This window comes from Schistocerca piceifrons, chromosome 1 (assembly GCF_021461385.2).
Source record: "Schistocerca piceifrons isolate TAMUIC-IGC-003096 chromosome 1, iqSchPice1.1, whole genome shotgun sequence".
In the NCBI taxonomy this organism is placed as follows: domain Eukaryota; kingdom Metazoa; phylum Arthropoda; class Insecta; order Orthoptera; family Acrididae; genus Schistocerca; species Schistocerca piceifrons.
In genome coordinates, this window is record NC_060138.1 from 172288349 (window position 1) to 172300465 (window position 12117).

At 38.0% G+C, this 12117-nt stretch overlaps 1 protein-coding gene across 1 annotated transcript in view; it reads right to left on the bottom strand.

Moving 5' to 3' along the window:
• Positions 1 to 12117, bottom strand: part of LOC124803348 (DNA polymerase theta) — a 347939-nt gene that overhangs the window by 252448 nt on the left and 83374 nt on the right. The window contains exons 5-7 of the mRNA XM_047264537.1: positions 4593 to 4721; positions 3554 to 3755; positions 3342 to 3474 (exon numbers count right to left, since the gene is read on the bottom strand). Coding sequence (XP_047120493.1) covers positions 3342 to 3474; positions 3554 to 3755; positions 4593 to 4721 — 464 coding nt within the window. The remainder of the gene's footprint in view (positions 1 to 3341; positions 3475 to 3553; positions 3756 to 4592; positions 4722 to 12117) is intronic.

Sequence of the window (12117 nt, forward strand, 5' to 3'; positions counted from 1 at the left end):
TTGACTGCAAGGAAACAGAAATTTACAATAACTTGTAATGAGAAATCTTATTTATTTTATTTTTATTTATTTCACGTTCTGCACACCCAAGTAGCAAACAAATCACAAGGATATGGAATGAGTCAAATTGTACATAGTTTATGTGCAACTTACATACATACAATAAGAGATACAATGTAAATAAAATATCAAGTTAAAACATACACCCAATTAAGAGTAAATTGTGTTACACTAAGAAACAATCAGTAATATATACAGGAATCAAAGTTAAGCTAAGTATTACAATAAATAAATAAATACATGAATGCCAAAAGCCAGATTTTTGAATGTCTATGATAGTGCTCAAAATAATTATTTGTAAAACAATTGTAAGTTTAGTGGTGGTGGTCATCTTCTCTCAAAAATTCATTGACCGTATAAAAAGATTTCTCTGTTAGGTACTCTTTCAGAATTTGTTTTAATTTTGGCAGTTGCTTATGAAAGCATTTGATATGCAGTGGGAGTGCATTAATCAGGTTAATGCTGGAGTAATAAACTCCTTTTTGGACTAGATTTAAACTTTTCAATTCAATATGCAACCTGTTTTTGATGATTGTGTTGTAGTCATCATATCTGTTGTTGTCTTTGTACAGAGAAAAATTATTACAGACAAAGATCAACAAGGAAAAAACAAGTACCTATAATAATGTCTATGATGGACACCACTCATTATTCTGACAGTTTTTCTCCCCTCAGTGATCCCCCCCCCCCCCCCTCCCCCAAGATGTTGATTCCTCCAGAATATAACAACACACAGCATTAATGAATGAAAGCAGTAATCCATAGTGGTATCTATTTCAGCCATAGAAGTAATAATTTGCAGTGCTAATTTTGCTGAGCTAAGTCTTTTCAAAAGATGAAGACTGTGGGCTGACCAATAACATCTGCTGTCTATATATGCACACAGGAGTTTTGAATCCTCAACTTTTTTCTACTAGTTGATCTCTACACTTTATGTTGATTTCTTCAATATTTCTTTAAGGTGTATGGAATGTCATATAATGGGTTTTATCTGCATTTGAACAAAATGAGTTTAAAATTTTCTTAGTTCGAAGTTTGTTCAAGATTGTTTCTGGGCAGTTCATAAATGAGAACTGTGGTATCGTATGCAAAACAGGATAAATTTACTCTTTGTATCAGAATAAACAGTGGGGTCATTAATGAAAATAAGAAATAATAGTGGACCCAAAACAGAGCCTTGTGGCACACTGCAATTTAGGATGCCCCACTCAGATGAAGTAGATTCTCTGGATGAGCCATTTAGCATTACAGCCTGCTGCTTTCCATCCTTCAGATATGACTGAAGCCACAAACCAACAGTACCACCTAAACCACAAAATTCGGTCTTTAGCAACTGAATTTGATGGTTTACACAATCAAATGCTTTCAAGAGAACAAAAAAAATACCTAGTGGAGAGTGCGCTTTTTTTTTTTAATGGCTTCTGAAATCGATTGTTAAAAGAGGATATTGCTAGTTCAGTACAAAAACCATCACAAAATCCAAACTGACTACAGTTGAGGATATTCTGGCAGCTGAGATAATCAACAATCAATCTGTGCATGACATAGAATTTTTGAAAAAATAGTTAAAATGGAGACTGAGCAGCAGTTTGTGACATTATTTTTACCACCTTTTTTTAAAGACAGGTATCACTTCAGAAAGTTTTATTCTGTCAGGGGCAATTCCTTCTTGGAGAGGTGTATTGACAATGTTGCATAAGAAGGGACTTATACACTAATAACAATACTTCAATATTTTGCTAGAAATACTGACCATGTCAACAGACTTTTTACTTTTAATGACTTAGTTAGTCATTTACGTAAGGATATCTCTGGGGTTCTGTTGCTGATAGCTTGCTGTCAAAGAGCCATTGCTTTGTCCACAGATCCTTTACTGCCAGCCTTTTCTAATTCCATCAAAAATGTTTGTCCAATATTTCTGTAACTTGTACACTTTTTTATTTTTATTTAAGTCTGTTTCACTGTAAACAGGATTCCAGTCTCTCTCTTGCAGGCTGTAGTTCTTAGAAAGAAGACAGGATGACAATGGATCCAAGAAATTCAGAAATATCGTAAAGCAGTCAGAGTCCAGATAACAGATGCACAGAAGAAAGTTGAAGTTAATCTCTTCTTATGAACCACAAATTTTCAGCTGAAATGACACATAGAAGGACTATGGAGATCTCAGAGAAGTTAAGAGAATTATGATCGGAAAGAATGAAACAGCATTGGGTGGATCACAAGAACTGAACAGTACAACATTCAAAGTAAAACTGAACATGTAATGACTCATGTGGTCCAATGGGGCCAATAAAGTGAATGGGATATACATAAGTGTGCTTACTTATGATTGTAAAATATACACTTGTAACTTTTTGTAAATATGAAAAACATGTATTCCTTTCGCAACAATATCATATACTATCTCTCAGTGCCCTCCGGCGGTGCCTGTTTTCTTTATCATTATATGGCCCCATATGAACCAGTTTGTACTTAAGCTTAGTAACCATAAACTGGACATGATACTTTGTATTCACAGTGCTCTGGTAGGTGCAAGTTCTGCTGTACTCAGTTTGTGGTGCAGATAAATGTCTCATTGTGTGCTTCTACTTTTACATTTGCTTCCTTTGACAATGGTGAAATGCAAAAGAAAGAAATAAAATAAATATTTTGTGGTCAAAATTAGAGTTTCATTACAAATAAAGTTAATAATAATAATAATTGTTGTTGTTATTAAAATGATGATCTGATAATTAATGACAATATTAGGATAATTATGATGACAAAACAATGAAAGTTACAGTGTTCATAATAGCCTTTTTAACAAGAACACATTTACAAATTGTATGCAGTACTGATTTAGAAGAGATGTAACTTTCAAACCCGTAACATCAATTCTGCACTTTGCTCTATAGTTTAAATTTTAAAAAATGGCTCTGAGCACTATGGGACTCAACTGCTGAGGTCATTAGTCCCCTAGAACTTAGAACTAGTTAAACCTAACTAACCTAAGGACATCACAAACATCCATGCCCGAGGCAGGATTCGAACCTGCGACCGTAGCGGTCTTGCGGTTCCAGACTGCAGCGCCTTTAACCGCACGGCCACTTCGGCCGGCGCTCTATAGTTTCCTAATTACAAACAAACCTCAATCAAACAACACATAGGGTGAAGATGGCCAAAGGTTACAGTGTAAACATAGCTTTCCAATGGAATGTTTCAAAGAAAACATAGTGAATAATGATTACTAGCCTAGCTCGAGTTATTAAATAGTAAATAATGTGTAACATAGGCTTACATACCAAGAGTCTGGAATTCCTTTGCAATATGTTGAGCCAGACTTTCACACCAGTTTTTAGTTGGGCAAAATATTAGGACAGAATGCCCTGCGAATAAAGTTTCTAGGCAGAGGTAGATGACATGATCACTGTCGTCCTATTCAAAAAATAAAATACAAATGTAAAAATGTGAAAAACTTTAAGGAGACCGATATTGTATTTCATATGTTATTTACCTGTATTATCACTTCAGGCTGCAGCACTCTATGAACCTTCAGAGTTTTATCATATATAAGTGATTCCACTTTGAGAAACTCCTGCAAAGGGACAGGTCGAAAATCTGTTCTGTACAGACCTGCTTTAAGCCATTTAGCTAAGAGGTCAAGGTTTGGCAAGGTTGCTGACATTCCAACAATCTGAATAGATACACCCTTTTCACTGTTTGGCAGAAGTAGAATTAAAAAAATAAATAAAAAATTAGCTATTTATTTGAAATTGCATTGTTGTGGTATAAAAACTGTTCCATGCTGACAAAACTGTATTCAGTGCTCTGATAATACAAGTAAAGCATAAAATGATCAGTAGGGTAAATAACCACCATTAATACCACCACAAACAGTAGTTTAACTGCACCTTCTGTATACCTGTACAAATTTCAGTGCTTTAAACAAAAAATTCAGTTGAGAAAACTAAAATAACAAACAGACAGAATGACTGGGCAGATGATTAAATTCCAAGTACTGCCAAAATTCACATTTAAAAAAATAGATGACTTGCATTGTCTTTCCCACATTTCCTAAAATATCACTCTTTTCTCCCAGAGGAAAGAACTAACAGTTTCTAAATCTCAGTATGGCTTTTGTTTTCTTTTTACTTTTAATGTGTCCATGTGAGTACAGCCCAGCAATTTTGCCTCCTAATTTTAAAAATTTTTGTTTCTTAATTATTTTTTTAGTTTCAACATGTTGATCAAATAATAGAATACTTTAATATAATCCATAACTCATTCTAGTTGTTATTTCAACAACAAAAGTTTGTTATAAAGTTATTTGATTAGATAGTAGACAACAAACAAGTCCCTAATTCTATACATGTTTATGATCCAATGTAGACAAGGCCTTTGTCACTTTGCTGTAGTCCATGAATTGTTGATACATTACCATAGTTTCACAAGGAACACAAATAACCTCAAAAACTGCATAATATTTTCTAATTAAAAATGCTTTGACAATGTCATTAACAAATGAAACCACAAGTGAAAGCAGAAATACATACCGAGTATTCATATACTGGATTTTTGTGAGCAGCAATTCTAGTAAATAACCACGAAAAGGATCCCCTACTAAATGCAGCTCATCTACCACAACTGCACCTAGGTCTTTGATCTGACCATCCTCCAGAAGCCTATAACATTACAGACAAAAATTAACTACTTTCACCATAGTGTATTATTTAATGACAAAATACTGAAGAGTTAACATTAATACTGAATTGGTACTTAAAATTTGCAAGTGAGTCCAACTGAAAACAATCAGACACAAAAGAATAATAATTTTGCACAAAGAAGAAACACTGATAGACTCACAGTTGAATCTTGAGCCTTTTTATATGTTTTTCAGTTAGTACAGGAACAAAGAATAATGGAAGAGGAAAGATTATAAAAAGATGAAAGACATTATGCTTCAGTTTTTCCCATTGTGTTTATTGATCGAACAGACCGTGTGTGCCCTGCTGGTTCACAGTGTCCAGCAGGTACAATATATCAGTGATCAGACATGATGCCATCAGCAGGTGCGCTGACGAACTGAGATTCCGGGGGCAAACAGCCAACTTAGGTACCCTCCCCTTGTGAGCTGCTCCCTCTGCAGTCCGCACTCAAGGGCGCACATCGACAGCAGTGGAGGCGTCGTGTCAGCATCTGAGCTAGTGTCGTCGTAGTTACTCTGTCTGCCCTGACTGCCAGATCACTGTATTTGCTAAGTGTCATCTTAATTAAACCCTGTGCTGGTTCCCAAGCCTTGCTGAGATTATAGACACAGTCTCAGTTGATGTGATTGTCCTTTGTGTGAATCACAATGGCTTCTCTAACGACACTGTCCCATTAATCTCAAGTCTGTGCTAAAATCCTGGTAAATTCATATTCCGTTGCATGATTCTTTGACAAACAGTGGTCTTGGACCGCTGACTTGAGATCCATTAGTCGAAAGCGCTGCTGGTGTTCTCTGAATTGATATTCAATAGTATGCAGTGGTTGTCCGACATATGTCATTCCACATTGGGGTGGGATCTGATATACCTGAGCCTCCTGTAAACTGAGTTTATCTTTGACGCTCCTCCATAATGCCCATGTTTTACCGGGTGGACAAAAGACAGTTCTTACTTTTTTCAATATATGCCCGGCATTTCCCAAAAGCGATAAAGTCTGTAGCTACCCGTTCCTCCATAATTTCTCCCATCTCCACAGGTTGTAGCGTAGGGGTGGGATGAAGAGCACACTTAATCTGCCATTCTAAGTAACCAATTTTTAGAAAACCATTCTGACGTGTTCCCGTTCCTTGTACAGACAGTCTGCATCTGGGTATTAGTGTTTTGCATCCCTCTGGATAGGGTGGTGGCAGCTGCCTGCGTGCAAATTTTGGTCAGTGTGTATTTTCTTCTGATACACACTTGCTGCAATCAGCTCTTCTGTTGATCATGAAATTCAGAACAGGACTGGCAGTCTTCATTCTTCTTCAGTCTCCATAGTAAATTTGATGTTAGGATGTATCTGGTTCATATGTACAAGCAAGTCAAGGAGTTTGTCCCTTCCATGGGGCCAGATGATGACCATGTCATCCAAGTAATAGAAAAAGCAAGTTGCTTTCTGTTTGGATGATGTCAGGGCTTCTGCGCCGAAGTGGTCCACATACAAATTTGCAACCACTGGTAAGAGCGAGTTGCCCACTGTGACTCCCTCAGTTTGTTCATAGTACTTTCCACTAAACAGAAAATATTTGGAGTTTAGGACATGCCTCAAAAGGTTAGTAGTCTTCACATTAAATTTCTGACCAATAAGTTCTAGTAATTCTCACAAAGGCACTCTAGTGAATAAAAAACCATCAAAGCTTGCCATGATATCCAAGTCCTTCAGTCTGAAGTTGTTGCAGTGTTTCACTAAATCCACAGAATTGTGGATGTGATTTACCCACATAAGGGCTTAGTATTTCTGTCACGTATTTTGCCAGCAAATATGTTGGAGTCCTAATGTTGCTGACAATGTGGCATAACAGCACCCCATCTTTGTGGACGTTGGGTGGCCTGTAAAGTCTTGGCAGTACAGTCTCTTTTGGTAACAATTTCTTGATGGCCCCTTCTGGTAACCCCAAGTCCTTGAGAAGTGTGATCATCATCTTCTCCACATTCTTGGTGGGGTCAGCATTGATCTTCCTGTAAGTGTCATCATCCTTGAGACAGTATTGCAAGAAGCCTCCAGTGATGGTTTGTCAATGAGACACAAAAATTTTAATGTTTGACAACATGTAGCCTTCCTAGGGGCGAAATTGGCTGCTACTCAGGTAACACCACCAATCCAGTCACAGGTCCTGAAGTTAAAATGACTGGCCAGTTGCAAATGTACTTTAAAAAGTTCCTGGGAATTGTTCTCAAGATTCCAGCAGCTCAAGTGTACCGTCTCACCTCCCTTGTACCAAGGCAAAGCAGTCTTGGGAGCAGACCACAGAGGGATGGGCTTGCGGGGAGATGGAGGGCAGGGAATGTGTATGACTCGCCCAAGCGCTCCTGGAACTCAGTTTGTCAACACACCTAACAATGGCAACATGTGTAATCACCAGATATTGTGCCCGTTGCACACTATGAAACAGCAGTACCTGTTCAGTCAAGATGAAAGATGATTCAGATAGAGAAATAGCAGCCCACAAATCATGCAAATATGTATCAAACAAGGTTGAAAAATTAAAGGGATATATCAGTCACTCTTGAATCATAGTTTCTTTCACATAAGAATTTCTGTTATACATTTTATTCTTTCCTCATGTGCTTTGAGAGCCATAGTTTAGCTTCGGTGTCCAATTTTCACACTATCATTCTCAAGTTATACCTTGCTCATTCTTGTCAATTTTCTTTCTGTCTCGCTAACCTCTTTTTGCTTACATTACATTTAAATGCGAAATCAGATAATCCTGAATGGCAGTCAAAGAATATAGGGAAATTCATACACTAAAAATGTGATTCCCGTACTTACAAAGTACAGCAGAGTCTCGCTAATCCAAACCCCGGTAATCCAAAAGTTCGGTTAATCCGAAAATGAAAAATGTTAGCCTAAGTATGGAAAACTGTGCGGTAAACTGCTGTACATCCACACTATTTTAATTTACACAGTACGGTAAACATGTATTAGAAAAATTTGCAAGAAAATATTAGGTTTAAACAATGCATAACAATGAAAGAAAAGCTGTCAAACTTACTAAAATACAGAGGACATTTTATCCCTACTTTTTGAATGACAAAAACACAGTCATTGTTTTTTGGCGTAACAAAAACAGTCTGTTATATGACGCATAGTTGTGCCATTATCTCATAAACATCAAATCAGCAGGTGTAGCAGTGGGCTGTTGCTCCAAATAATGTAGTGCGAGGTCAAGGGCTTCTGCTGCGTCACTGTTTGGCACCAGCTCTCCGTTGTCGCTTTCAGGCTCATTGCCACTTCCGTCACAGCAGTCCACTTCTTCCTGGTCTTGAGTCACAGCAGCATCTAAATCAGCGTCAGCAAATTTCTCCACACATGCTCCATCCGCTGGTATCCACTCATCTACGTCTCCTTCACTAGCTTCTTCACATCCAGGGATTGCCTGTATCATTTGTAGCAGATGTCCACAGTTTTCTCCACGATTTTCTCAGAATATTTTCTGAAATATTCTGCCATGTCTCAGTGGCCCAATAAGCAACATCCTTCACATTGGTCTTTTTTTATTTTGTCCACTAAAGGAATGCTATCATCTTGTATCAGCATTCTTAAAAATTGTTTTCTGTAAATCAGTTTTAATGTTTGCAGTATGCCCTGGTCCATCAGCTGTAGAAGTGGTGTAACATTCAGAGGCAAAAGCTTCGCCACAATTTCTCCATCACATAATTCCTCAGTGCTGGGATGAGATGGCATGTTATGAATCAAAAGGATTGCACGGGGAGACAAATGATTTTGCTTAGAAAACCATCAAACAGAGGGGAAAACCGGTCGTGAAACCATTCTTTGAACAGCTTACCATGCATCCATGCCTTTTTCTGGTTGCGATAATATATTGGCAGGGACTTCATGTTGCAGTTTTTAAAAGCTCTGGGCCTAGCAGATTTGCCGATCAGCATTAAAGGCGCCTTACGATTACCAGCAGTGTTGCTGCACACTAATAAAGTCACATGATCTTTGCACATTTTAAAACCAGGAGCATGGTCTTCTGCTTTTGATGCCAGGCTTTTTGTTGGCAATGCCCTCAAATTAAGGCCAGTCTCGTCAGCATTATAAATTTGTTGGGGAGAATACTTTCCCTCTCTTATTTTTTCGAACTCACTTGAGTATTCTTTCACTGCATCACGGCCAGAAGAAAGCTTCTCTCCAGTAATTTTTAGCTCACAGATTCCATGACATTTTCTGAATCTGTCCAACCAACCCGTGCTTGCACTAAAAGACTCATCAAAATTCATTAACTTGTTCAGGTAAATAGTCTTCTCCTGAACCAGTGCTCCACTCAAAGGAGTTCCCCTTTCTCTTTCCTGCCTAATCCAAAGGAAAAGAGTTTCATCCACTTTATCCTACTGGGACTGTTTCAAAGTCTGCAGAATTTCAAGTGTTTTTCCCGAAGAAGTTGCACAGGACTGTTCAAGCTTCACTCGGTTCTTCTTCCAATCACAAATGGTTGCTTTACCAATAACCAGTTCAGTTGCCAGTTTAGATACATTCTCACCACTGTCTGTGTGCTTCAAAGCTTTCAGTTTTTCTTTGACAGTTAATGTTGTATGTTTCTGTTTACTCATGACGAAAATATGTACACCACTACACCTGAATGAATATGTTACAACTGTTACGTGTGCCAGCGATCGATAACTAACATAACCAAGTGCTTTGGAAGCCAACTGGCAGTGCACTTACCTCAGATGCTACAAAGGTCTCAACAATGCACAACAACATGGGTAGGGAGTGAGGGTGAGCCACTGTTCCCACACTTGTTCCCATCTGTTACCATGGTGTACCTACTTATCTGCTTGGTATACTTCATTCTAGAAACTCGTCACCATAAATCCAGTTAATCCAAACAAATCGGTAATCTGAACAAGGTCCTGTTCCAATTAGATCAGATTAACGGGACTTTACTGCACCTTTCAATGAGTTTATCATTCAAGCAATTGTAATCGATAACATTCTTCTAATCCCACTGGATGTATCGATGGATAATGCCCTACTATCAATACTCTGTTCTACAACTGTGTCCAGCGAGGTCACTGTCAGTGTGGAATAACACAGAATCTCCAAGTGGCAGGTCGAGTGAGCCCATCCACTGGCTGATTTACAGCCAAGTGGCCACATGTGCAGTCCCAGTTCTGTCAGCAAATACATGCACCCATCACCACAATTAACTGAAGTACTGATGATGACTCAAGGCTACGCAGATTATTCATCGGACTGTCAGTGTTACGACTGAGACTCTTTGGGATCTAAGTGCAGCACTGTCTATCTACTTCTACTTCAGCGAACAATGATACCATTCAGCAAGTGACTAATTTAAGCCACGCCTACGAGTGATTTCCACAACTGTAATTCTAGTTGTGCTACTGGCAACTGATTCATCTGTTGTCATGACAGAGTCACACGATCAGAATTCTTATGAATTACACACCATTTATTTTGTGTTTCAGTGTATTCAACAAAGTGATCAAAACTGTGGATTACAAAACTGGCAATGAGGAGGTTACAGTCGAAACAGATAGCACAGTGTAATGAAACACTAGTGTAGCAGTCAACTCTCATGTTAAAAGGAGTAGCTAACCAAAAACTGTGAGAACTGCAATGAATTACATCTACAGTTTACAATTCTTTATTTCATTTTTAACAACAATGGGAATACCTGGATGGAGCAACATGTAAAATAAGATAAAGGCAACCACTTACCCATAGAATATTGATGTGTGGAACACAGAAATGTGTTAACGTAAAAAAGCATTCACATTAGCTTTCAAGAACTGTGTGAATGTGTGTACTTTTGCTAGAAATACAGTTAGTGCTTGAACGCTAGCATAAATGCTACTTTCTTTTACCTGTTCCTGTACTCTGCTATAGGTCAGTGTTTGCCTTTCCCTCATTTTACATACTGCTTTATTTAATGTTGTATGAGTTCATAATTAATTAAAAGTTTATTATTTGGATTTTTACAATGCAGCTATTTTTATGGAAAATTAATCTCTTGTAAATTCTTGCAATATGATAGAGTAATTTTAGTTGTGTTCAATAATGTATTGCACAGTCAACTGAACTAAACCATACCAACTTCTGTACAAGACATTGTACAAATGTTAGTTATTAAAATAATTAAGTAATTATAACAAAAATTAAGGTTTTATGGAAATAACTGTTTACACATTATGTCATGTAAAACTTTATAAAGAAAACCAACTTTTGTCACCACTGGATTTATGTCAAACATTTTATTTCTATTTACGAAACATAATGTTGCACCTCAATATCTGTAAACCTGCAACTTCTAATTATAAGTTTTAACTATGTAAACATTTCAGTAACTGATTTGCAAATTTGCATTGTCATGTCTCTATTTATACAATGCTGATTGTGCCCACCCAGTAATTCAGCTCTGAGTTGTGGCAGGTCTACACTTTTTAATACTTGGCACACAGAATTTGTTAATCAGAAAGAATTTGATAGTGAAACAAGATCTATACAAAAGTGTAATTTTAATAGTTGCAAATGGAAAAAATGAAAAGAAAAGAAAATTCAAGTATGCTCTGAATTCAAAAGCCTGAATAACCGTCTTTTGCAGTATGAACCTATGCAAGACATATAGGAAGTGTGTCAATGAAGTTCTGGAAGGTACAGACAGGAATGTGGAGCCATACAGAGTCCAGTGCTTTGACCAGTTGTATGAGATATCTTGGTAGGGGATCCGATGTTTAGCAGCAGAATATTTCTTAAATTTTGTGCATGTTTTTCTATTTAAGACATTTAATCTTGCAATTTGTAAATGTAAATTCAGGCAGTCTTTTGTGCAGTTTTCATTTCTTCTGAACGGCCAACTACACAGCTCATTAAGGTATCAGCATCCATCAGTGACACATCAGAAAAGTAGAAAGTTGTGTGTCTAGGTTTCTGTCTGCTTTTATAGTGTACTTCTTCAGTTAGTCTTGCTATCATGGGAAGGATGCGTCCATGTGTGCAGACACAGGAGGAGCTGGCCGCAGTTCGTGAACAGATGAATGTGGTTTTGGCTACTCTTAGTTGCCTCGGGGTGCTGCCTCAGGGTGTAGCGGTGGCGGAGAATCTGGTGCATCACATGGACCACTCCATGTGTCGTATGTTTCACCTACAGGATCAGATGCTGAGGTATTTTCTAGTACACCCAATGCAGTGGATCCGCCTCACAGCGGGATGAGTGACTGATGGTAATCCGTTCGCATTGCTTGAGGTGGAGGACCAATGTGGAGGCTGGCCAAATGGCCTCGCCTATTGCCTCTGTGAGAGAACAGGTGGCCACTCATTCAGTAGCACCCAAGCAGGCACACGAGGACGGGGGTCTGCTAGTTA